The 27,502-nt window shown below is 45.5% G+C and overlaps 1 protein-coding gene across 1 annotated transcript; it reads left to right on the top strand.

The window, feature by feature from the left end:
- The first annotated feature begins 20,179 nt into the window (after positions 1–20,179).
- On the top strand, positions 20,180–25,866 carry LOC123106306 (uncharacterized). The gene is made up of 5 exons (XM_044528504.1): positions 20,180–20,314; positions 21,500–24,773; positions 24,873–24,999; positions 25,097–25,176; positions 25,403–25,866. The coding sequence occupies exon 2, from the start codon at positions 21,521–21,523 to the stop codon at positions 22,595–22,597; it is 1,077 nt and encodes a 358-aa protein (XP_044384439.1). The 5' UTR covers positions 20,180–20,314; positions 21,500–21,520; the 3' UTR covers positions 22,598–24,773; positions 24,873–24,999; positions 25,097–25,176; positions 25,403–25,866.
- Positions 25,867–27,502: the final 1,636 nt, after the last annotated feature.

Consider the following 27,502-nt stretch of genomic DNA (forward strand, 5'->3'; position numbering starts at 1 on the left):
GATCACTGGACAGCGGTCAAGAACATCCTGAAATACCTGAAAAGGACTAAGGATATGTTTCTCATATATGGAGGTGACAAGGAGCTCATCGTAAATGGTTACGTTGATGCAAGCTTTGACACTGATCCGGACGATTCTAAATCGCAACCGGATACGTGTTTACATTAAACGGTGGAGCTGTCAGTTGGTGCAGTTCTAAACAAAGCGTTGTGGCGGGATCTACATGTGAAGCGGAGTACATAGCTGTTTCAGAAGCAGCAAACGAAGGAGTCTGGATGAAGGAGTTCATATCCGATCTAGGTGTCATACCTAGTGCATCGGGTCCAATGAAAATCTTTTGTGACAATACTGGTGCAATTGCCTTGGCAAAGGACCCCAGATTTCACAAGAGAACCAAGCACATCAAGAGACGCTTCAATTCCATCCGGGATCTAGTCCAGGTGGGAGACATAGAGATTTGCAAGATACATACGGATCTGAATGTTGCAGACCCATTGACTAAGCCTCTTCCACGAGCAAAACATGATCAGCACCAAAGCTCCATGGGTGTTAGAATCATTACTGTGTAATCTAGATTATTGACTCTAGTGCAAGTGGGAGACTAAAGGAAAAATGCCCTAGAGGCAATAATAATGTTATTATTTTTATTTCCTTATATCATGATAAATGTTTATTATTCATGCTAGAATTGTATTATCCGGAAACATAATACTTGTGTGAATACATAGACAAACCAAACGTCACTAGTATGCCTCTACTTGACTAGCTCATTAATCAAAGATGGTTATGTTTCCTAACCATAGACATGTGTTGTCATTTGATTAACGGGATCACATTATTAGGAGAATGATGTGATTGACATGACCCATTCCATTAGCTTAGCACCCGATCGTTTAGTATGTTGCTATTGCTTTCTTCATGACTTATACATGTTCCTATGACTATGAGATTATGCAACTCCCATTTGCCGGAGGAACACTTTGTGTGCTACCAAACGTCACAATGGAACTGGGTGATTATAAAGAAGCTCTACAGGTGTCTCCAAAGGTACATGTTGGGTTGGCGTATTTCGAGATTAGGATTTGTCACTCCGATTGTCGGAGAGGTATCTCTGGGCCCTCTCGGTAATGCACATCACATAAGCCTTGCAAGCATTGCAATTAATGAGTTAGTTGCGAGATGATGTATTACGAAACGAGTAAAGAGACTTGCCGGTAACAAGATTGAACTAGGTATTGAGATACCGAAGATCGAATCTCGGGCAAGTAACATACCGATGACAAAGGGAACAACGTATGTTGTTATGCGGTCTGACCGATAAAGATCTTCGTAGAATATGTAGGATCCAATATGAGCATCCAGGTTTCGCTATTGGTTATTGACCGCAGACGTGTCTCGGTCATGTCTACATTGTTCTCGAACCCGTAGGGTCCGCACGCTTAAGGTTTCGATGACAGTTATATTATGAGTTTATGAGTTTTGATGTACCGAAGTTAGTTCGGAGTCTTGGATGTGATCACGGACATAACGAGGAGTCTCGAAATGGTCGAGACATAAAGATTGATATATTGGACGGCCATATTCGGACACCGGAAGTGTTCCGGGTGATTTCGGAGAAAACCGGAGAGCCGGAGGGTTACCGGAACCCTACCGGGAGAAGTAATGGGCCATATGGGCCTTAGTGGAGAGAGAGAGGGGCAGCAAGGGTGGGCTGCGCGCCTCCTCCCCCTGGTCCAAATTCGACTAGGAGAGGGGGGCGGCGCCCCCCTTTCCTTCTCCTTCCCCACTTCCTTCCCCCTCCTAGTAGGAGTCCTACTCCTACTAGGAGGAGGACTCCTCCTTGGCACGCCATAGGGCCGGCCGGCCTCCTCCCCTTGCTCCTTTATATACGGGGGAAGGGGGCACCCCTAGATACACAAGTTGATCCATGTGATCATATTCTTAGCCGTGTGCGGTGCCCCCTTCCACCATAATCCTTGATAATATTGTAGCGATGCTTAAGGCGAAGCCCTGCGACGGTAGTACATCAAGATCGTCACCACGCCGTCGTGCTGACGGAACTCTTCCCCGACACTTTGCTGGATCGGAGTCTGGCGATCATCATCGAGCTGAACGTGTGCTAAAACTCGGAGGTGCCGTAGTTTTGGTGCTTGATCGGTCGGGCCGTGAAGACGTACGACTACATCAACCGCGTTGTGCTAACGCTTCCACTGTCGGTCTACAAGGGTACGTAGATCACACTCTCCCCTCTCGTTGCTATGCATCACCATGATCTTGCGTGTGCGTAGGAAATTTTTTGAAATTACTACGTTCCCCAACAAGTGGGGCTACTAGATAGCCCCTGGTGGCTCCGCACTCTCCCGATCGCAGGGTGCGTACATGCCTGGCCGGAAAATGGCCCTTCGTTAAGGCGGAGGAATTCTAACATTCCGATAGGTCATTGAGTGGTTGAGCAGTCTCACGCTATATCATGATAGTCAGTTTTCGGCTTTCTCTACTGAGGTGCTCGTCCGGATGAACCAGGGAACAATCGCAGTTGTTCTCCTGGTGCTACCTTAGCCGATAAAGCGGAATGTAAGGCACCAAAACACAGGAGCCGGGCAAACCCAACATTTGACCAAAGACAATGATTCGGAGCTGATGCATATAAGGCCAAACTCGCAACGCCGAACACTCCCTAAGGTATTCGGTCTTTATGGTATAAACCGGGCCTAAATAGTGCCCTTTGTAAGAAGCCCCTTGTGTCCAGGTACGTGCATTATTCTGACGTGGCCACATGCCAAGACGTCACCATCCTTCTCAACTGTGCTGAGAATTCGGTGGATGTGTATCAACAAGAGATAGTAAAAAAGGTTTACGCAGGGTCTTAATCTAAAAAGAATCCTTGGAGCGTATCCTGGACGGGTGTAGCACGATGATCATCTGTAAAAGAGAGGAACTTAGGTGAAAAAGTTGTCGTGCAAAAAGATAGTTTTTTAAATAAACCATGTATAATTCAAGATGAGTAAAAATTGCCACTTGTCTGCGCGCATTGAGCCCCTTGTATTTGTAATAGGGGTGTGACCATTGATCCGATATGAATTACATATAGTTGTGCCAGACTCGTCTAACCGTGTCCGAGGTCTTGACGACCTGTTAAATGCTTTAGTTGGTCAGGCCGTTTTTAGTGTGCGGCTGCCAAGGCAGCCGCGCTCTCTTCGGCGTGCAACGCTCGCTTAATACTTCCGTTCACTATAATGATGCCACATGGGCCGGGCATCTTGAGTGTGAGGGAAGCGTAGTGCGGTATTGCATTAAAGCGAACGAAAGCTTCGCATCCGAGTAGTGCTTGATAGCCACTTTGGAACAGAGCGATGTGGAAGGTTAAATGTTCGCTACGGAAGTTATCGGGGAAGCCAAATATAACCTTTAGTAGCAGGGAGCCCGTGCAATGAGCCCCTGGGCCTGGCGTTACTCCTTTAAAGGTAGTATTGCTTTGGCAAATTTTTGTTGGGTCTATCCCCATTTCGCAGATTGTATCCTGGTATATCAGGTTTAGACTGTTGCCACCGTCCATCAGGACTCGTGTGAAGTGGTAACCGTCAATTATTGGGTCTAATACCAGGGCAGCCCATCCTGCACACTGGATACTTGCTGAGTAATCACGATGGTCGAAAGTGGACGACCAGTGGCAGGACTCCGCGATGATAGGCCCTTGGGCATGTTTTTCTGGGAGTGCCGTTTTGTTTCTTCCCTTGATCATGTGTAACACGTTTACTGTTTTGACTTCTGGTGGAAATTTCTTTTGTTCCCCAGTGTCTTGCTTGAGAGGCTCATCCTCGTGTTCGCTTGGTGTATCCTCCCCCTTGTGTACGGCGTTGAGCTTGCCGGACTGCTTGAAGACCCAACATTCTCTATGGGTATGATTAGCGGGTTTACCAGGGGTGCTATGGATCTGACATATTTGGTCCAGAATTTTGTTTAGGCTGGACAGTTCATCTCTCGCGCCTTTAGAGGGCGGATTTTGCTGACCTGGCCGAGAGCTTTTGAATCCGGCGTTTACTGCCGTGCTCTTCGTGCTGTCTTCTTTATTCCGGCGTTTGTTATTGCTATTGCACCGTGATTTCCCGTTTCCATCTCTAACTTCAGATGTACTGGAGTCGCTGGTGCTGCATCTGGCTAGCCAGTTGTCCTCGCCCGCGCAAAAGCGGGTCATGAGGCTTGTTAATGCTGCCATTGTTCTCGACTTTTCTTGGCCGAGGTGTCTGGAAAGCCATTCGTCACGGACGCTATGCTTAAAAGCTGTCAAGGCTTCGGCATTCAGACAGTCGACAATTTGGTTCTTTTTAGTAAGAAACCTGTTCCAAAGTTTTCGGGCTGACTCTCCGGGCTGTTGAGTTATATGACTCAAATCGTCCGCGTCCGGAGGTCGGACATAAGTCCCTTGAAAATTTTCCCGAAAAGCATCTTCGAGCTCTTCCCAGCTTCCAATGGAGTTTTGGGGAGGCTTTTAAGCCAGTGACGAGCTGGCCCTTTGATCTTGAGGGGTAAGTACTTGATGGCATGGAGATCATCTCCTCGAGCCATATGGATATGGAGGATATAGTCCTCAATCCAGACCCCAGGGTATGTTGTTCCATCGTATGCCTCTATGTTTACGGGTTTGAATCCCTCTGGAAATTCATGGTCCAGCACCTCGTCGGTGAAACATAGGGGGTGTGCGGCACCCCTGTATCTAGGTGTACCGCGTTGTTCGGATGTTTGTTGTGTTACATCGTATGCTGGGGCGCGCTTGCGTGGTCCATAGATGGATCTGGTTGCGCCGTCCTTTTAGTGCGAGCCCTCACGTGTATCGCGTATTGGCTTGTGAGTGGTGTTGTTTGCCGCTCGATGTTGGCCGTGAGGTCGTCTATCCTGCCAGGTGGCTGTTTTGATTTTTGGTTGTGGGGGGTCTGAGGCCTCCTCATCGAATTTAGGTAGCAACTTCCGCTTTGGGTAGCTCTTGGTGGGGCGATTGTCGCCGTATTTCGTTGCTGTGTTGAGTACTTTACTCCATCTGATTTGGAGTGTGTCCTGCGCAGCCTTGAGCCTTTGCTTCTGCTTTTTCAGACTCCTCGCGGTGGAAACAAGCCTTTGACGGGCATTATGCTGCTCTGGGTGCCTGTCCGGCGTTATGTCGTCCGGACTATTATCTTTGACAGAATTAGTTTGTTTGGTCTGATTCTCCGAATTGCCGTAGTCCGGCAGTGGTTCGCCCTGCTCCAATGCTGGGTCTGTATGATCGTTATTTCTGTCGAGGCGGGATTTGGGGCGGCGCTTGCCCCGCCGCTTTGACTGCTTCTCGAGGGAACAAGCCTTCGGTGCGTCCTTCTGTTCCTCGTCGCCGTCTTCTTTTGGTGTGTCCACCATGTATACGTCATATGATGAGGTGGACGTCCAGCGCCCTGTGGGCGGTGGTTCCTCTTCGCCTCCCGCATCGTCGTCCATACCGTCGATGTCTTCGGAGTCGAAGTCGAGCATGTCGGTTGAGTCATCGACCGTGGCTATTAAGTGGGTGGGCGTCAAATTTCTTCGTCGTCCGCATCCCAATCCTGTTGGCCATAATCCGGCCAGGGCTCTCCTGACAAAGAGAGAGACCTTAGTGAATTCAGAATGTCGCCGAAGGGCGAGTGCTGAAAGATATCCACGGCGGTGAATTCCATGATCGGCGCCCAATCGGATTCGATTGGCAGGGGCGCGGATGGTTCGGAGTCCGGAAAAGAGTCTGGCACCTTGGAGTCACGGGCTGCGCAGAGGGTTAGGCTGGTGTTCGGCTTGATCGCCGTTGAGACTGCAGTCCCTGAGGCGGTGTCTAACCACCCGTCCTCGATTGGCGCAGTTGGCTCCGAACTAAGGGTCGGAGCTGATGCGGGCGCGGCCTCTGGGGTACTGTTCGGCGGCAGATATAGGTCATACCCATCGCGACAGTGCGGCGCGCCCGGCTGTGGCTCGAATCCATCGAAGATCAAGTCTCCGCGGATGTCGGCCGTGTAGTTCAAACTTCCAAATCTGACCTGATGGCCAGGGGCGTAGCTTTTAATCTGCTCCAGATGGCCAAGCAAACTAGCCCGCAGTGCAAAGCCGCCGAATACGAAGATCTGTCCGGGGAGAAGAGTCTCACCCTGGACCGCATCACTATCGATGATAGTAGGAGCCATCAAGCCTAACGGCGACGACACAGAGGAACTCTCAATGAAAGCACCAATGTCGGTGTCAAAACCGGCGGATCTCGGGTAGGGGGTCCCGAACTGTGCGTCTAGGCCGGATGGTAACAGGAGGCAGGGGACACGATGTTTTACCCAGGTTCGGGCCCTCTTGATGGAGGTAAAACCCTACGTCCTGCTTGATTAATATTGATGATATGGGTAGTACAAGAGTAGATCTACCACGAGATCAGAGAGGCTAAACCCTAGAAGCTAGCCTATGGTATGATTGTATGTTGTGGTTGTTGTCCTACCGACTAAAACCCTTCGGTTTATATAGACACTGGAGAGGGTTAGGGTGACACAAGGTCGGTTACAAAGGAGGAGATATCCATATCCGTATTGCCTAGCTTGCCTTCCACGCCAAGTAGAGTCCCATCAGGACACGAGACGAAGTCTTCAATCTTGTATCTTCATAGTCTAACAGTCCGGCCAATGGAGATAGTCCGGCTGTCCAGAGACCCCCCTATCCAGGATTCCCTCACCCTCCCTAAACTACATGTCAAGTGACTCTCTGCTACCATTGCGTTCAGTTTCGACAGTAGCATTCAGATTCCAAAGTAAATTTCAGTTTCGACAGTTAAGTTCAGAGTCAATAGTTTTTACCTCATCTGTTGTAGTCAGGTGGTTTTTGGTGATGTTAATTTTACATCCATTTTACATCATCTATTGGAGATGCTATTAGAATCCCACTTGAGATTGACGATGTCTGTCTTGTGCTGCTTCAGCCTTGACGTCTTACGGCTCACCGGAGCTGCTCCAACGACAGAACGATCCATCACAATAGAGCAGTGCCCTGGACGCCGTCTACAGATTCCTCAGATCTTCCTCCACACCTCCGACAACCACCTTTGCCTCAACTGCTTCAGCGAACAACCCAATGATACTGAGGTCGACACGGCTACAGCAAAGAGGTTGTACACTTGTTGCATCACTTATTACTATACATTCACGTCGATCCATTAGGGCTATTTTGGTTTAACGGAAAAACGTCGATCCACTGGTTGTTACCATCACTCTAAATTTCTGCATGCTCTCCTTACATAATCTCACCATATTTTTTCGTATGCATGTCAGATATTGTACACAGTCATGCTGAACATGTAGAGAAAAAGAGAAGAGGTTTGCGCGGTAATACAATGTCATGCAGACATTGCTCCATGGTGGGTTCAATGGCAAACCCTCCCCACCCCTCTCTAGATTGTAATCCAGAGGAAGATATCTGTTTTGAGGCGGATTCAGACGCCGCTGACCACTCCTATTTAGCCCCCCCCCAAGGTGTTTGCTCTACCTTGGCATGATGATGTTAGTGATATCATGCATATCTTGCCTTGCAGTGCCTACTTTTGACATCATATATGTCATCTGCTTAGTTTAGACATGTTCTGTAATGCCACCTGTTTAGTTTCTATATCATATATGGGAATTATGCAGTCTCATGTCTTTTGCCAGCCATAATATATGTGAAATGTGCAATGCCATCTTGTTTAACTAGGCATCATATATTTGAATGATATCTTGCCCATCCTTTTCTTCATTACATTTCCATTTGTCGACAATGTTTGTACATTAAACTACTCTTCCTTTGAATCAGCCATTTGGGTGGGAGATGGAAAAATCTGGAGTGAAAACAAGGCCTTTAGAGAAGACAGTGCTACCTATCGAAGCAGATCTCTTGTTGGGTCCCGATAGCTCCTTAGAGATGGATTCAGAGACAGATGACCAGTCCTATTCCCACACTGAGGTGTATGCTCTAACTTGGCACGGTTATACTGCTCATATCATGCATACGGTGTCTTGCATTGCATAGTTTAGACATCATATACACAATATTCAACACCATGTTCTTAGTTCAGACATCATATCGAATGCCCTTTGTTTAGCATATAAATCACATATGTGAATTAAATGATGTGATCCTGATTACTTAGATAACATGTAGGTGAATTATGTCATGCGATCCTATTTAGTTATTCATCATATCTTTGAATTATGTTATGCTATGTTATCCAGTTTAGATAGACATCATATATGTGAAATTATGTCATGCTATCCGTTTTAGTTAAATAATATACATGTCAACTATTTCATGCCCTCTTTTTTCCACACTATCTATTGCGTCTGTCTCTCATACAATGTTTGTACATTCAACTATGTTTCCTGTTTATCAGCCATTTGAATTGGAGCAGGTGATGCCAGTATCTAGCGGACTAAAAACACGGTCTTCAAATAAAATAGTGCTACCTCTTGGTGGAGATAGCACCCCAGTTGTACATGCACAAGAACCATCCCTACCACACATAACCCAAACTCTTGCAGATTGTACCCCTACTGCGATGGACAGCGAACCAGCTTCACCCAATCTAACCCCAACCCCAGCCGATAGTAACCCAGTTCCCGTTGACACAGCACCATCTCCACCACAGAGCTCCCAAACAAGAGCAGTTAGTAAGGCAGCTCCAGTTCCCAAAGGGCCAGTACTATCACGGCGGACCCCAACTCCACCAGTTAGTACGCCTATTCCTGTGGAGGAAGCACAACCAGCTAGTCGTTGTTTAGCATCTATCGCATTTGATGTTGTTAAATCGTATGTGCATATCTTCCCATCTTGGAAATATTATACTGAAGATGAAGGAAAATGCCAGTTGTAGGTGTTTGTTCAGGAGTTATGTGTAAGTAATATTATTCATGGCAATGACTTTGCTTCGTCCCATACATCCTACCTCCATGATGGTTATAATACAGCAAATTTTCCCATTTTTCTCTATAGAGAAGGACCGATTTTGAAACTCAGGATGAGGTAACATGTGCTAATACCTCTGCTATCTTCAAGAATGCTTGGTGGCAGTATCGGAATTACCTGAAGAAAACGTACTTCACCGGCAAACAAACTCATCAAATTCCCTTACATTCTCCTGAGACACATTTACAGGATGATGACTGGGAACGCCTTATTCTGTACTGATCCCGGACCAAGAATGTGGTAAGGTCTATGAGCTCATTTTCTATTTTTAAGTATTATATTCTTGCGCCTTACTGTACTCTGTTCATGTAGAACAAGTGCCTAAACCTGAAGAACAAATGTTCTAATTTAAGATTCCATTGCTATCATAGTTCAAAAAAGCGCTAGGTGTTAATTGTGTGTTTTGCCACCGCCTTGCGCTTTACTGACCAAAGCGCATGCTTATGCGCAGTTATGCACAGATTATGCGTAGTTATGCGCAATGCGTTTTGCCAACGCCTAAAGCCTAGGTGCGCTTAAGCGCTCGCTTAGGCGCGCCTTTTTTAACTATGATTGCTTTGCTCTTGTATCACTGTATTTACTCATACAAACTTATTTTTAAATTGAAGGATCCAATCGAAACTCCAATAGCACAGCAGGTATGTTCACGCATGTTTCTTTAACAGGTTTGCTCTTATCAATAGCTCTGTTGATTTCAATTTCAATTGTGTATACAGTTGACTTTCATATCATGCACATTACTAGCATCACAACAGAGCCAATAGTGTTGTTGTACATGTAGACCCATGGTACCCATCTAAAATGTTGTTGTGCCGTGTAGTTTCCCACGCTTTGTATTCTTTCACTGCTGCTTTGTCTTGAACTGATATGATTTGAACCGTGTCTCTATTTTGATTTGGCAAAACAATGCAGTGACCATAGGACATAGATATATGTTTGTTTGATGCTTTTATTATGTACTAGTACTTGGCAATAGAAGACTTGGTAGTTTAATCATGTCCACCTTACTAATGAACTGGTTCACCGAAATGAGTTTCATATACTAGTACATGCTAAACTTGTTATGTGTCTGCTTGTTTCTTCTTTTAGAATGCTGGCAGAATATTGGGGAAGAGTGCCTTATTAATCAATGGTAAAGGAAGTAATGCATATAAGGTTCAGGATAATGACACATCCTTGTTGGTCTCCAAAAAAGCTGATAAAACAGCTAAGGAAGACTATCTTGAAGACAGCGAGACAACCCCAAAGTCCTGTCTTGGTTTAGTGTTCGAGTTACTGGCCACTACCGCTTGCACAAGCTATTCAAACTCACTGTCTGAATCAGTTCGGTTTCTTGAGTCTCGACTACAAGCTGAAAGACATCGATCAGCTGTGCTGCGACAAGAAGCGGAAGGACTGCGGAAGTCCCTGGAGCATTCAGATGCATACTTTCTGGTGCAACAGCAAGCGTTGGAGGATTTTAGTGCCAAACAGGACAAAGCTAATCAGCTTGCTAAGCTTATTGCCAGCATGGTGGATACCCAGGATAACGTTTCTTGAGCTCTTCTGAAGTTGTTTCAGTTATTCTCTTGTTTTGTTGCTGCGTTTATTTGCACTGGTGGCCAATTTTGACGGCCAGTGTATGTAATGTGCTGCTTTGTTCCCTATATTTGCACTGGTGGCGAACTTTGATGCCCGTGGATGTAATATGTGTAATAGCGGTAATAGGCTAGCGTTAATTGCTTGCTTATTTATTTCCTTATTGTCTTGTTTAGTTGTTTGCTTGTAGTCACTGCAGTTCTTTTTCTGTTTTTTTCTAGTGGCCACAATAGCCTATTTTTGGTAACTAGGCCAAAATAATCATGGCAACACACGGACTGTTGTAACCATGGGCCTCCTGTAGGCCGTATGATCCATGGGCCTTCGTCCGGCCGTAGGATCCATCGGCCTTCTATACGGGCCGTAGGGTCCATGGGCCTTCTACGGGCCGTAGGGTCCATGGGCCTTCTACGGGCCGTACGATCCATGGGCCTTCTATGGGTCGTCCTATCCATGGGCCTCATATGGGCCGTAGGATCCATGGTCCTTCTACGGGACGTATCATCATTTCGCCAATCATGGGCCGTACTATTCATGGACCATAACGGGCCATTAATAGGCCGTATTTGATAACTCTATGAAAACACCCCAATGGGTTTTTTTACATGAAAACGGCCCAACGTATTAACGGTCCGCAAACGGGCCGACTATAACGACGGGCTGAATTGGGCCCACAAGAAAAAAATGACAGTAACGGGCCGTATGTAACCGAATGCTGCAAATGAGCCCAAGAATCAATGGGCCCTGAGAAGGCCAAAAGATAACTTGGGCTGGAAACGGCCCAATGGAATAACGGGCCGTTAATGGGTATAAAGCGATACACTGTTCATTATGGGCTAGTTTCACCACGGGCTGTTAATGGGCCAAGAGTTACAAAGGTCCTCATATGGGCCGAAAGAAGTCATGGGCCACACATGGGCGGAAGTTAAAACGGGCTGAATCATATTGGACGGCCCAGATGATGCTACTGGGCCTAATTCGGATAGGGCGTAATGGGCCCTGGGTTAGCGGGCTGCAAATGGGCTATATGCGAATAGGCCGTTAATAGGCTTTCCGTGGGCCGGCCCGCCACCTTTTGACCAAGTCAAATGGGCCGGCCTTTTCACGGGAATGGGCCTCTATTGGGCCGTGCCACGTGTCGCCGTATCATAGGCGCCTTCGGTCCAATGAGCGTATGACATCTATCCCAACGGTGAGCTGACACGTGTTTCCTCCAGCCAATGATGATTTTACATGTGGAAAATCCCCATTGGTCGGGGCTGTTAACGGGTTATCGGATCCAAAACCCGACCCGATAGCTTAATAGCGTTCCGTTACGGTGGATGCCACGTGTCGGTCACCCTTGATGAAAGCACTTCTATGGCGCGCGATTTATCGTCATGGAAGTGGACACTTCCGTGATGATAATTTTGGTAATGTCATGGAACACTTCTACGACAGCACAGGTATTACTATCTTGATTCTGTCATAAATTTGCCATGGATGTACATGCATGACAAAAAACTCGACCTATTGTGACAAACACGTATCATCACGGAAGTGTATTTTTTGTGTAGTGTATGTTGTTGTAGATAAATGGCCCATGCTACTGTTCCATTGAATTTTAATGCATTCCTAGAGAAACCTAAGTTGAAAGATGATGGTAGCAACTACACGGACTGGGTCCGTAACTTGAGGATTATCCTCATTGCTGCACAGAGGAATTACATCCTGGAAGCACCACTGGGTGTCAAAACCGCTATAGGAGCAACTCCAGATGTTATGAACACCTAGCAGAGCAAAGCTGATGACTACTCGATAGTTCAGTGTGCCATGCTTTACGGCTTAGAACCGGGACTTCAACGACATTTTGAACGTCATGGAGCATATGAGATGTTCCAGGAGTTGAAGTTAATACTTCAAGCAAATGACCGGACTGAGAGATATGAAGTCTCTAATAAGTTCTACAGCTGCAAAATGGAGGAGAATAGTTCTGTTAGTGAGCACATACTCAGAATGTCTGGGTACCACAATCACCTGACTCAGTTGGAGTTAATCTTCTGGTTGATAGCATCATTGACAGAGTTCTTCAATCACTGCCACTAAGCTACAAAAGCTTCGTGATGAACTATAATATGCAAGGGATGGATAAGACAATTCCCGAGCTCTTCGCGATGCTGAAGGTTGCGGAGGTAGAAATCAAAGAAGGAGAATCAAGTGTTGATGGTCAACAAAACCACCAGTTGCAAGAAGAAGGGCAAAGGGAAGAAAGGGAACTTCAAGAAAAATGGCAAGCAAGTTGCTGCTCAAGTGAAGAAGCCCAAGTCTGGACCTAATCCTGAGACAGAGTGCTTCTACTGCAAAGGGACTAGTCACTGGAAGCAGAACTGCCCCTAGTATTTGGCAGAAAAGAAGGATGGCAAAGTGAAAGGTATATTTGATATACATGTTATTGATGTGTACCTTACTAATGCTCGCAGTAGCGCCTGGGTATTTGATATTGGTTCTCTTAGTCATGTGCGGTGCCCCCTCCACAAATTTCCACCCCGTCATATTGTTGTAGTGCTTAGGCGAAGCCCTGCGTCGGTAACTTCGTCATCACCGTCACCACGCCGTCGTGCTGACGAAACTCTGCCTCGGCCTCAGCTGGATCTAGAGTTCGAGGGACGTCACCGAGCTGAACGTGTGCAGATCACGGAGCTGCCATGCGTTCAGTACTTGATCGGTTGGATCACGAAGATGTTCGACTACATCAACCGTGTTACTTAACGCTTCCGCTTTCAGTCTATGAGGGTACGTCACTGGTAGAAAAAGGGCCTATAGTCCCGGTTCGTAGGGGCCTTTAGTCCCGGTTCCTGAACCGGGACTAAAGTGTCGGTACTAATGCCCCGACCCTTTAGTCTCGGTTCAATCCAGAACCGGGACTGATGGGCCTCCACGTGGGCAGTGCCGGCAACCCAGGCAGGGGGGCCTTTGGTCCTGGTTGATGACATAAACCGGGACCAATAGGCTTCCATGCGTCAGCATCTGGCTGGAGCTGAGGTTTTTCTTTTTTTTTAAAAAAAAGTGGCTGTTTTAGGGGTTTAGGGGGTTATTTTTAGGTTGTTATTAGCTAGCTAATAGAGAGAAGTGTCCTCTCTTATATCTTCATCCTTGGTTTACCTACGCTACTGCTATGTTCATTTCACCCGCAGATATATATATAATAACTCATACATGCTCGCATCATACATCATCATATATAATAACAAGTCCTACTAATTAATCAAGCATCATCATACAACTTCTACTCGTTATTAATAATAAGTCATACGATCATCATCCTCATAGTCATCGAACCCAACCCTACATAATTGTTCTTAGCACATGATCATCAGTATTAGGTAGGACCTAAACACACTTAAGGTAAAATAGCATAAAACAATATAGACCCTGACTCTCCATTATGAAGAATGGATATCATCCTGTCTCCAATTCTTGCGCCTCGCTTCCTTTTGCTTCCAAGAAGCTCCTTACGACTGTCCATACATTTTTTCCATCCTTTGATTGTCATGTCTCCACTTCTTTTAGAAATCTGGTATGGACAGTTGAGATTCGTAGGATGACCTGGATATATGTTCAAAACACGAAGGCTGCCGCCATTCAGATACATCAAATGAGGCACACAATCCTCTGGGATTCTCTGTTGAAAAACATAGTAATAACTTCGTAGTTAGCAATGATGTACTAGTTTTAGAAGTATGCAAAAAGATGCACGGATGTTGTAATAGTAAAAAAACTTACCAGGGTATCTCCATGGTAGTTACCGTAGTTCAACACGTGCACTAGTGGCACGTATTGACCATAATGTTGAGGAGTTCGATTGTAGATATTGTAATTCTCAAGATCATTACAAAATCCAACCAGATGAGTTTTTTCCTTGTAAGTTAACTCAGAGCCATCGGTGTTGTAAGTTCTATCTACCATCTTCTGCACATTCCTTGATACTTCAAAATAAGCTGTCAATGGAAATAAGCTGTCAACTATTTTGAAATGAATAATATAAATTAGTTAATAATTAACTATGTTTGAGAAACTCACATAGTGGTAGAACTGGAGGAGTATCAACAAGGACCCAAATGTCCATATTGTCTTGCTCGATTTCAGGATCACCAAGATCCATGGTGACAAGCATACCTCATCAAAACCATACAATTTGCAAAATGCTTCCCAATTTTTGCAACCAAAATGAGTTACGCTCTCAGCATTATGCAACTTTACTTCAAAATCCACATCATGATGGGTCCTTAGGTGAATTTTCTTCGTTTCAAAATTTTCATGGTCTTCAAAATCCATCCTCTCCAAGACATAGCGTCTTGCATGGCATGGGATAAACTATAATCGAATTGTAAAAGATGAAAATTACACGTTGAAATAGTTGAAGTCATGCTTAATTATGAAAAAAAACACTTGTCGTCGTTGCGTACCGTTTCAACTTCGAAGGTCTCCTCGAGCTTAATGCTGAAGCGCCGACCATCGTCCAGGTGAGGCCTGTCGCACTCACCTCGATCGTCGTGGCACCAGTCGCACTCCCCCGGAAGACTTTCGTCGTCCGATGATGACATTTCCTATACGTTCATAATTCAAAGACTAAAAGTTAATTATCGGGGAGGGGGGGTATGTCGACAACGACAGACCCGATAACAAAAAATAAGAAGAGGAAGAAGAAGAAAAAAAGAGGAGAAGAAGAAAGGAAAAGGAGAAGAAAAAAAGAAAAACAAAAGGAGAAGAAGAAGGAATAATAGAGGAGAACAAGAAGAATTCTTCTTCTTCTCCTCTATTCCTTCTTCTTCTCTTCTTTTTTTTCTTCTTTTTCATCTTCTTATTTATTTCTCCTGTTATTTCTCTCCTCTTCTTCTTCTCCTTCTTCCTCTTCTTATTTTCCTTTTTTCTCTCCTTCTTTTTCTTCTAAATATGAACATATACATAAATGATTTTGATCATACATAACGTTCAGATTCCTACACAATATGAACAAAATTACAACAGAAAAAAATAATAAAAATTCTATGAACAAAATAAAAATTCTATGAACAAAATTACAACAAAAAAATAAGAAGAGGAAGAAGAAGAAAAAAAGAGGAGAAGAAGAAAGGAAAAGGAGAAGAAAAAAAGAAAAAGAAAAAGAGAAGAAGAAAGAATAATAGAGGAGAACAAGAAGAATTCTTCTTCTTCTCCTCTATTCCTTCTTCTTCTCTTCTTTTTTTTCTTCTTTTTCATCTTCTTATTTATTTCTCCTGTTATTTCTCTCCTCTTCTTCTTCTCCTTCTTCCTCTTCTTATTTTCCTTTTTTCTCTCCTTCTTTTTCTTCTAAATATGAACATATACATCAATGACTTTGATCATACATAACGTTCAGATTCCTACACAATATGAACAAAATTACAACAAAAAAATAATAAAAATTCTATGAACAAAATAAAAATTCTATGAACAAAATTACAACAAAAAAATCATAAAAATTCTATGAAAAAATTGACATATTATTTGCATATATATGAACACACAAACTTTTGCATATGCAACAATAATATCACCAAAAAAATGTATGAACAGAAAAAATTCTAACTTTTGCATCTAAACTATACATCTAAATTAAGTACAACTAAATTAACTATACATCTAAATTAACTATACATCCTAACTATACAACTAAATTAACTATACATTCTAAATTAGGAAATTACGCAAGCCGGGGCGGCGATCGACGAGGCGGGGCACGGCGTCAGCGGCGAGGAGGCAGGGGGGCACGGGGCGGCGACGACGACGACGCGGTCGGGGGCGACGGCAGGGGCGGCGGACGGCGACGGTGAGGGGCACGACGTCGGCGGCGAGGAGGCAGGGGGGCACGGGGCGGCGACGGCGACGGCGAGGCACGGACGATGGCGACGGCGCGGTCGGGGGCGACGGCAGGGGCGGCGGACGGCGTTGGGGCAGCCTGGCGGCATCGATGAGCTCGGCGTCGTCGGGGGCAACTGCGAGGGAAATGTGAAAATTTCCAAAGTCTTTGCTTATATAGCAAAGCCATTGGTACCGGTTCGTGGCACAAACCGGGACCAATGCACCCCTTTCGTCCCGGTTTGTGCCACGAACCGGGACCAAAGGCCACTTTTCGGCAGCCCAAAGGGCGGGAAGCGGCGGCCTTTAGTCCCGGTTGGTGCCACGAACCGGGACCAAAGGCGCCCTTTCATCCCGGTTGGTGCCACCAATCGGGACCAAAGGGCGTGTACTGGAACTGCCGCGGTGCGTTGGGATGTTTAGTCCCACCTCGCTAGCCGAGAGGGGCTCGGAGTGGTTTATAAGCCCTGCGGAGCCGACCACTTCGAGCTCCTCTCAACTACAGGCTTACGGTCCTAAATCCACTCTCTGTGCCTGTGGCCCTACTGGGCCTACTGTGGGCCTGCATCCTGGCCCAACTAGCGGGTTTCTAGTCGTATGCAGACTGTGGTGGCCCAGTAGGCGGCATTTTTTTAAAAAAAATCCAGTTTTTTTTACTAACAACAAAATACTTACTAGTTTTTCAGTTATTATTTTTGGATTTAGGTAATAAAAATTATAAACTTGCTGTTAGTGCCATTAATTTTCCAATTTGAATTATTTAAATTTGAATTCTTTGAAATTTATGTGAATCACTAGCTTTATTTATTTTATTTTATTTCTACTTATAACAAAATACTTATTGTTAATATAAGTATTTTTTCCAGATTTTTTGTTTTGTTTTCTGCATTATTCATTTTCTTTTGTTTTTTGCTTTATTTTTTATTTTAGGTCACAAAATTTGTTTATGAATAGTTAAAATTTGAAAAGTTTAAATTTGAATTTTTTAAGATTTGTGTGAATCACTAGTTTATGAATAACTTTACTATTTGTGTGAAAACACTTTGTGTATTATATTTACTATGTACAATCTTTCTGCACAGAGATACCAAGAATTATAAACTTTCTGTTAGTGCCATTAGTTTTCAAATTAGAATAGTTAAAATTTGAATTCTTTGAAATTTGTGTGAATCTCAAGTTTGTGATTAACTTTGCTAGTGCCACTAGTTTTCAAATTAGAATAGTTAAAATTTTGAATTCTTTGAAATTTGTGTGAATCTAAAGTTTGTGATTAACTTTGCTAGTGCCACTAGTTTTCAAATTAGAATAGTTAAAATTTGAATTGTTTGAAATTTGTGTGAATCTCAAGTTTGTGATTAACTTTACTAGTGCCATTATTTTATCATTTCTACTTAGAACTAAATACTTATAGTTTTTTAGTGATTTCTTTTTTATTTTAGGTCACAAAAATTATAAACTTTCTGTTAGTGCCATTAGTTTTAAAATTTGAATAGTTTAAATTTGATTTTTTTTTTAAATTTGTGTGAATCACTAGTTTATGAATAACTTTACAAATATTATAAGCATTTTTTTCTTTTTTGCTATTTATTTTTTCATTTCTACTTAGAACTAAATACTTATAGTTTTTTAGTGATTTCTTTTTTCTTTTAGGTCACAAAAAATAAAAACTTCTCTGTTAGTGAACATAGATGCACTTATAGAGAAAATTAAACATAAATTCATAATTCATTTCTATTTATGAATTTAGGTCCAATTTTCCTTTATAGGTGCATCTATTTTCACTTTGAGAGGAGCTCAACAACGCAGAGAGGGACGGGCTTATAAGCAGGTATGGGCGGCCTTCGGTTGGCGAGGTGGGACTAAACTCTGGGTGCAACGAGGGCGGACCCACGAACCGGGACTAAAGGGGAGCCTGTGGTCCCGGTTCATGCCACGAACCGGGACCAAAGGTGGTGGGCCAGGAGCCAGGCCCATTGGTCCCGGTTCGTCCCACCAACCGGGACAAAAAGGTCCAGACGAACCGGGACCAATGGCCCATGTGGCCCGGCCGGCCCCCTGGGCTCACGAACCGGGTCCAATGCCCCCATTGGTCCCGGTTCTAGATTGAACCGGGACTAATGGGCTGACCCGGCCTGGACCATTGCCCCCTTTTCTACTAGTGCGTGGACACACCCTCCCCGCTTGTTGCTATGCTTCTCCTAGATAGATCTTGCGTGATCGTAGGCAAATTTTTGAAATACTACGTTCCCCAGCAAGAGGCGGTCCGGGGGCACCCGAGGTGGGCACAACCCACCAGGGCACGCCTAGGCCTCCTGGCGCGCCCTCGTGGGGTATGCTCTCCTCAGAGCACCCCCCTCCCCCCAGGCGAGCTAGGGCCCATTAGGTGTCTTCTGGTCCAAAAAAAATCTTCGTGAAGTTTCGTTGCATTTGGACTCCGTTTGATATTGATTTCCTGCGATGTAAAAAACATGCAGAAAACAACAATTGGTACTTGGCACTATGTCAATAGGTTAGTACCAAAAAATGATATAAAATGACTATGAAATGATTATAAGACATGCAAGATTGATAATATAACAGCGTGGAACAATAAAAAATTATAGATACATTAGACATATCAACCAGCAACAAAAATGCACAGAAACATACTCCCTTCATTCCTAAATATGAGTCTTTTTAGAAATTTCATATGGACTACATACGGAGCAAAGCGCACCCCGCCTAGGACCTATGTGTCATGGAGAGCCAGCGTGGTAGAGCGGCTGTAGCAACTTCGGGCACTATTCAATGATTTTCACATCATACTCGATCATGTGAAGATCCAACGGCTGGGATTGCTTTGGACAACCAATCGGACGGTTGAAAATGCAAAAGCCCTGAGAATCCACCAATTCTTACCAGGTTCTAAGAATGGGTTGTGAGCATGAAACCAACCCATATTCTTACAGCAGGGCTTCACCTCTAGCCTATCCCAACTTGTTTGGAACTAAAAGCTTTGTTGTTGTTTTTTAAGGGATGTTGTTGTTGTTTTTAGGGGATGTTGTTATAGTTGTTGTTGTTGTTAGGGGATGCTGTTGTTGTTGTTGTTTTAGGGGATGTTGATGGTGGTGGTGGTGGTGGTTGTTGTTGTTGTTAGGGGTTGTTGTTGTTGTTGTTGTTGTTGTTGTTGTTAGGGGATGTTGTTGTTGTTGTTATAGGGTAAGCAATCAAGTGAAGTTCCTTTTCATACCATGAATTGCAGCCATGTAAAGAAGAGCGATGCGCGAATGTTGCTGATGCAAATATTTTGATGGGTTTTTCAATTGTATGATTCTACATTATCTGCTAATCAAGTCATACTTGAGGGTGCCAGATTGATGTGTTTTATAGGCCTTTTGCTGTGGATCGATGAAAAATCGATGATCCAACCAAAATCACAAATGAACACTAAAAACACCTCAATTGAACGAGAGTGTGTTCCAGAGAATGTTGACCCGGTCAAAATCACAAGTCAAATCTTCACCTGAACATCATAACCCAAAATAAATGTACTACGCAGTACTATTTGATTTAGTAAAATTTTGGATAGATGCATAGAGTAAATCTTTTCCGGCCGCACGGGTCAGACCAGAGGCGGAAACCCTACCCGTTTAGGGGCGGAGAAGTCAGAGGCACACGACACGCGAAGGGCCGAACAGGTTAAGATGAGAGCCCCCTTGCGATCCGACCCATTAGGGACCGGTAACCACACGCAGCGGCGCCCCGGCCCCAATCACCCTCATTTACTTTACTCTCTCTCTCTCTCTCTCTCTCTCGTTGCCGCATCCGGAAGAGAAATTCCAGCAATACTCGGAGGGGAGGCGGCCGGCCGAGGGCGACGGCGACGGCGAGGACGAGGGCGAGAGGAGGCACGAGGCGCGAGGAGGAGCACTCGAAGGTGCGTGATATCTCCGCTCCACCTTCCTCTTTCTCTCGGAGGATGATGGTCTTTCTGGCGTTTTTGCCGATGAACTGGACGAATGCGGCGGCGCGGTTCGCCGTGCTGGCCTCCATGGCCTGACGAGGAGCGCACGCCGAAGCGAGAGGGAGGCGCGCGAGGTGGATCGCAACTTCCTTCTTCTTCTGGGCGCGGGGGGTTCGATTTGGGAGGTGATTCGGGCGATTGACTCCGCTATGTTGTTTGGAGTTGTTGCCGACCCTTGTTTTTTCGGCGATTTTGTTCGGGCTCGAGCTTTTTCGAGGGAATGTTGGGTTCGGGGCTCCGATTTTGGGCTTGCGCTCGCGAGATTTTTCCTTCGAAATGGCCAAGTGTACTACTTGTTCCTGCTGCGAATCCTTTCTTCGCTAGGGATTTTTGGGGCTTGCTTTTGATATCTCGAACGCGAGGGGTAGGGAAGGGGATGTGGCGGCGCGGCTTCCCGTGTTGCTCCGACGCCGAAGCGAGAGAGCTAGTACTTTCCGGTGATTTTATTTGGGCGTGGTCGCTGCACTTTTTGCTCGCAAGCGTGGCGGTGCTAGAATCCAAAGAGAGGCCCCGCCCGGGAGGTGCCATTTTGTTTCCAAGGACAAAGTCCAATAGCTACAACTAGTTGCGAATCCTTGCCTTTTGAACTCTCGACCTCGAGGTAGGCATCAGCGGCTTCCCGGAGGCAGGCAGACTGCATATGTTTGATTCCTGTCCCGTTCGCTCGGGTGTTGGATTCCACGCGCAAGAGTGTTGGATTATGGTTTGATTTGGGGAGAGATTGTTTTAGTTTCCTTCCCAAACGAGATGTGCCGGTAGTGCTGTCCCTTGGGATGCTTATTGTAGGAGTATATTCATGGACGCTTTTCTGCCGAGATTCTCTGCAGTCCCATCAACGGGATTTCAACACGAGATGACTAGTGCTAGCACAGTACTAGTATCTAGTATTTTAGAAGATGCTACATACAACTACTATTGGCGTTGGATATATTCTTCCTCTGTGCAGATTGTTTGTTTGTTTGTTTGTTTAGTTCCTTGCGCAGATTGTCTTGTCTGTTTGTTTCGTTCGTTCCTTGATGATTGATGCATGCACTTTGGTCGCCATCAGGCTTCTTGTCATTAATTGGCTGACTTTTGTTCGTTTCTTGTTCCTTGCAGTAGTACTAGCTATATATAGCTATGGCTGATGTGCTTGCTCCGGCTGCTCTGCCTTATGTGCAAATGGTTGATTGGAGACCGCTGTGCCTAGAAGCGAGGCCATCCCTGTTCCTCGTCCTCTTCACACCCTTGCGTGGTAAGCGGAAAGAGACCAAGAGGCTCATGGACCAAGCCGGCACCAAGTCCGCGCAAGAGAAGAGGGTACTTCGTAAACTCAAGTGGTTAGCAGAGACCGGACTTGCCTCGCACATCGACGCCCGGTACCTCTACGTGCTGACCTGCGCCCACATCATCGACCATTTGTTTCACGCAGTGCACAGCCCAATCCAAGCAGACAAGGTGAACGAGCTGTTCAGGGTCCAGGTCACCTGCCACCACGCCGAGAGAGCCTTCATCGAGGGCGGGAGGGTCGGCGACCGCGCCTACGCGCCGGCGACGGTGTGCGGGATCGACTGCGCCAGCGACCTCATGCTGCTGCGCGTGGACCTCGGCGCCCTGCCCCTGAGGTTCAACGACGATGGGCAGATGGAGGCGTGCCCGCATCCGCACCCGATCCCGCACTTCTCCCCACACCATGTGCCGGCCGCCGCCCAGCTGATGCTGCTTTCTTGGCCCGAGTTCCGGCCCTGCACGTTGGCCACGGGCCTTTACTGCATGCAGCGGTTTCTGCCTGACATGAGCACCAACCCTGTTGGATACGATCTCTTTCTTCTGGAGGCGTACATGGGAAGCCAGGGGGGCTCCTCAGGAGGGCCGCTGTTCGATTCTTTCCGGCGGGTCAAGGGCATCCTTCACGGCGGCTCCGGCGGACCGCACTCCCACTTTATCCCGTCCAGACTCATTCTCCCTTTCATCCAGGCCTACGCGGTCCCTCCAAAGCCTCCAGCCCCAGCTCCCTCTGCAGATGACAAGCCAGGCCCTCCTCCGGGGCCGGGACCGGGAGACCGCAAGCGCGGCCCCCCCAAAGATGACAAGTCGGGTGGCTCCAAGCGACGTCTCTCTTCTGGTTCCCAAGGCATGAGCAGCAAGTCCGCTGCTGCTGCAGGTGGGCACCGCCGCCGGCGATACGTGCTCAATCCCGGCGATGACTGTTATTGATGATGCATTCTAGACCCAGTCCCACACCCAGACCCAGACGATCGACGCCGGCCAAAAACTCTGACTTGGTTATTTGGTTCCCAAAACTTGTCTGTTTATTTGGTTCCCAAGACGGAGAGCAGGTCCGCTGCAGCAGCAGGTGGATCCCGGCGATGCTATGTATCCCAGAGAGAGAGGCTACCTACCCTACCCTACGCTACCCAGCGAGATGATCGACGCCACTTATATTCCACTTATCGGTTTATTTTTGGTTATTATTCATTCGTAGCATCCATCCGAGACGGACGATAAAACAGATCGATGATATAGTGCGTGGTAGTACTACCCCCGTCGAGTTTATTGGACCCCTTCATATTTTGGTCCAGATTTTGACCATTTATATACTACTAAAATATAAAGTACTCCCTCTGTAAACTAATATAAGACCGTTTAAATCACTATTTTAGTATTCTAAACGCTTTTATATTAGTTTATGAAGGGAGTATATATATGCTATAAAAAATTATACTGTTGGATTTGTATTTGACAGAGCTTTCCAACAATATTATTTTTGTGACATATAGTTTACATTTTGTTAGTTAAATGTTTAAGTCAAATTTTAGCCCAAAATAAGAGGGGGTCCAATAAACCCGGACGGAGGTAGTATATACTTGTTTAATTTCAAAAGTTGTTTTGCGCCCCGCGGGTGGAGCCAATACTAGTCAGATATCGTCCGGCCGTCCACCTTTTCCCCTTGGCTTCTCAGCGCCGTGACCTAGATAGATACTATAGATGGCGCTCATCTTCATTAGCTTCTCCAACCGATCGAAGAGGAGGGAGAGGCCTCCTCTTCCACCCGTTCTCCTCGATCGCCGGCGGGATGCCTGCTGGATCGGAGCAACTACTTTGGCTCTCCACGACCTATACTTTGACTTGCCTTAACCATAGTCAACATGTAGCACTCATGTGGATTGTAATGTTATGTTACAACTAACAAAAAGGTTCGTGCGTTGCAACGGGAGAAAAAAAATCCTCTCATATCTCTAGTTGGGTCAGTTGGACAAATTGTGCGTGGCCGCTTCACAGGTTATGAGATCGAACCCTCCCATCGGCAATTTTATTTTTTGCCAGCTCTCCGGACCTGGGCCTCAGTGCGCCGCCAGGTGGGCTTTTTAGTTGGGCCAAAATGGATGGCAAGTAACGAAACCAAATAACATACGTGAAATTAATTGAAGCGGGACCAAACGAAGCGGGACGAAACCAACAATATTACCTCTCTTTTAATATTAAAAAATAGTAGGTATAGATTAATCAACACGGAAGAATGGATAATTAAAACTTGCTTATCCCACTTTCCTTTTTTTTTGTGTGGGAGTGTTTGTCCATAGTTAAGAGTTAGGATTCCCTTGTTTACATTAGAAATTTTCCGTTTCCTCTATTAAGAAAAAAACAATGGTATTGTCCATGACTAGCAAAACAGAGCGGTTAATTGCCTTATTGTGTGTCCATGACTAGCAAAATAGATATTTTCTGCCTGCTAGGTTAATCCTAACTGTTACTTTCTTCCATGTTCAGAACCAGAGGTATTGTCATCTCATTGGAAGATGGCATGTTCAAGTTCCTCTGCTTAACTAGATTTGCCAACGATGATGTTCCTCTGACCGCAAGGCTATTCTCTGGGACTAGAACTCAGGGCGTTTTTGTACTTACAAATTGTCAGAATATTTCATATGGGATGTCCATTGTCTCAGAATTACTGCTACATTTCCAGAACCATGCCTAATCATCAGACTGAAGCACATATGGGTGGAATCTAATAATCGCTTCTAGGTAAACTCGCTAGCCAGTACTGCTTGTCGCTTATCACTTCCAGGTAAACTCGCTAGCCAGTGCTGCTTATCGCTTATAAACTCGCTAGCCAGTATACTCAATATCCATGGTAATGATCTACTTGTGCTTGTCATCCAGAATGTGTGCTAAACAAACCTTGCACATGTGTAGCTTACATGGAGATTCTGGGAGAAGTTTTCCTTTGAGGTTCGCTAGCAAGCAGAGGAGGTGACAGTCATTAAGATTGGTGGCACGTTGCAAAGCTCACCTTTATCAAATGTTCTTCTGGTTGCAAAAAAGCTTCCAAAATTATGCTGTCAAGTGCACGATATGCAGAAAGACTCTTTACTAACTCTCACTAACTTAGGTAAAACTCTCCCCATTTTCTTCTTGGCCATTTTCACTGTTTTGTCTGCTGCAGGCACTGTAAGATGGATAACTTTGATGCTAAGTTGTTGTCAAACAGGAGCCTTTGCTGGCTTCATATGGGTGATGGACAAAGAGCTTTTGATGATGCAGCTAAATGCAAAAGGCTGCGTCCAAAGTGGGAAGAGGTGAACTATCGGCAAGGAACAGCTCTAATGTTCATAAAGGTGCAATAGAAGATGGAGTTCAAAGTTCAAACTGATGATGTCATTGCTTCTTTCATATCTGCTATAGTTGATTCTGATGTGCGCTTGCCTTCCTTAGGAGTATGATGCTGCGCATTCCGCACTCTCGCGCGCTTTAGAGTTGGACCCGGAAAGTGAAGAGACCGACAAATTATTCTGGTATGAAATCCATGTTTCATCTCGTTTTTTCCTCGAGAGTATTAGATTAACATTGTCAGCAGCTGCAGATTCTAGGGTTAACATTGTCAGCAGCTGCAGATTCTAGGTGTTTCCATAATTAGTTAGTTGATTTGGTTGCTTCTTTTGACAATGTTGTGATGAACTTATCAGTTGGTAGAATTTGATCCTTCTTTTTAACAATGTTGTGATCAACTGATTCATGCAGGGAGGCGATGGAACTGAAGTGAACTTGCCCTGCATGCTGACTGCAGAGAGAAGCTCACACACAGAATCTCAAGCTCTCTGTTTTTGCGTCCTTACAAGAAAACCCGCATGAATTCACTCATGGGCCGTAGCAGCAGCTTAGAGCAAACCAGGTTACTGGCTACTTATTTTAAGTTGGTTTTGCGGAACTTAACCCCTGTTTTGTTTTGTTTTTTTGACAATCACAAGATTTTATTTCTTAGATAATAGCCAAGCCTGTTACAATGAGTTGAGAAATAAAATCAGGAGGGGTAGCATCCCACATAGAACTAGACTTTGAATTAAAACTGGATTTAGCCAGACAATCAGCTATGGCGTTTGCTTTCCGTGTGCAGTTGTCAAAAGAAACAGAAGCATAGTTTGCCTTCAATTCATTGCACTCCATGCCAATCACTGCTTCCTGGCCCAGATAACTTTCAAAATTTTCCACCGCTTCTAGTGCCAATTGGCTATCAGACTCCACAATCACCTTGGAGCATCCAATATGGACAGCTAAGTATAAACCATTCCGTATAGCAAGAATCTCTGCTGAAACAGCACTGTTAATATGTGGAAGAAACCATGATGCAGCAGCCAAGAACTGGCCACTATCACCCCTTGCAATAGCACCCGTCGCCCCTGAGAGAATATCCTCGTGAAAAGAGACGTCCACATTGATCTTCACCTTCCCCCTGGTTGGTTTCTTCCACATTTGATCTCTCTTTCTAACTGGTTGGTTGGGTGTTGCTGCTCGCACATAGTTCGTCGCTAGGACCTTAATTGAAATAGTTGAATGGTGTGCATCTGAAATCGTTTCCTCCTTTGCAAACTGGCGACGTTGTCACCAAATATACCACGCAGCCACCGTAATCAACTCAGCCGCTGGAAGATCACCAATTGACGAGTGGTTTCGTAATAAAATCTCCATGGTAACTGATCCCGAGTGGTCCTCCATTGCTGCTTGGTTGATCACCGCATTCAGGGCTAATTCTTTCCACACTTCCATAGCACGGCAACACAAGAATAAACAATGTTGAATATCTTCAAACCCAACTTTGCAAACCGGGCATTGACCAGATACCGGGATATGACGTTTCGCGAGAACTCCATAGCATAACAGAACGCCCTGAGCACCTTCCAAGCGAAATGCTTAATCTTGCCAGGAACTCGGAGTTTCCACGAATGTTTCCAAATGCCATTTACTACAGACCCTCCTTGTCCATTAGCAGGAGAAGCGCGTGAGCCAAACTGATGATTGAACTCTGTATGGTATGCTGAACGGACTGAGAAGGTTCCTGACCGTGTAAACTGCCATGCCACAAAATCGTCAACAATACTCACATTAAGAGGGATCCTTATTATCCTTTCCACATCGACTGGATTAAACACGGACTGCAATAAGGCTTCATCCCATGTGCCCGAGTGCGGGTCTATGAGCTCTTCAACTTTGGACAACATAATCTGCCCCCTCGGCGTTATAACTTTGCGCGAGGCACTTGACGGTATCCATGGGTCTAGACAAATATTGATATTAGAACCTGTCCCAACTCTCCAAATAAACCCCCTCTTAAATGTTTGAATTCGTGATACTGTACTCTTCCAAGTATAAGAAGAGCCTTTCTTAGGGCCAGCATTAAGAATGTTACCATCGGGGTAATACTTTGCACTGAGAACACACGCACACAAAGATTACGGATCTTGGATCAGTCCACTAGTAGAAAACAGGGCTTTGGTCCAGGCCGGGTCAGCCCATTAGTCCCGGTTCAGTCCAGAACCGGGACCAATGCCCACATTGGTCCCGGTTCGTGAGCCCAGGGGGGGCGGCCGGGCCATGTGGGCCATTGGTCCCGGTTCATCTGGCCCTTTTGGTCCCGGTTGGTGGGACGAACCGGGACCAATGGACCTTGCTCCTGGCCCACCATCATTGGTCCCGGTTCGTGGCTTGAACCAGGACCAAAGGCTCCCCTTTAGTCCCGGCTCATGTCACCAACCGGGACCAATGAGGTGTCTATATATACCCCTCGCTCACGAGCAAAGCACCCCAGTGCTCTGTTTTTCTCTGGCCGAGGGGGAGAGGGCTTTG

Source organism: Triticum aestivum, chromosome 5A, assembly GCF_018294505.1.
Source record: "Triticum aestivum cultivar Chinese Spring chromosome 5A, IWGSC CS RefSeq v2.1, whole genome shotgun sequence".
Taxonomy (NCBI): domain Eukaryota; kingdom Viridiplantae; phylum Streptophyta; class Magnoliopsida; order Poales; family Poaceae; genus Triticum; species Triticum aestivum.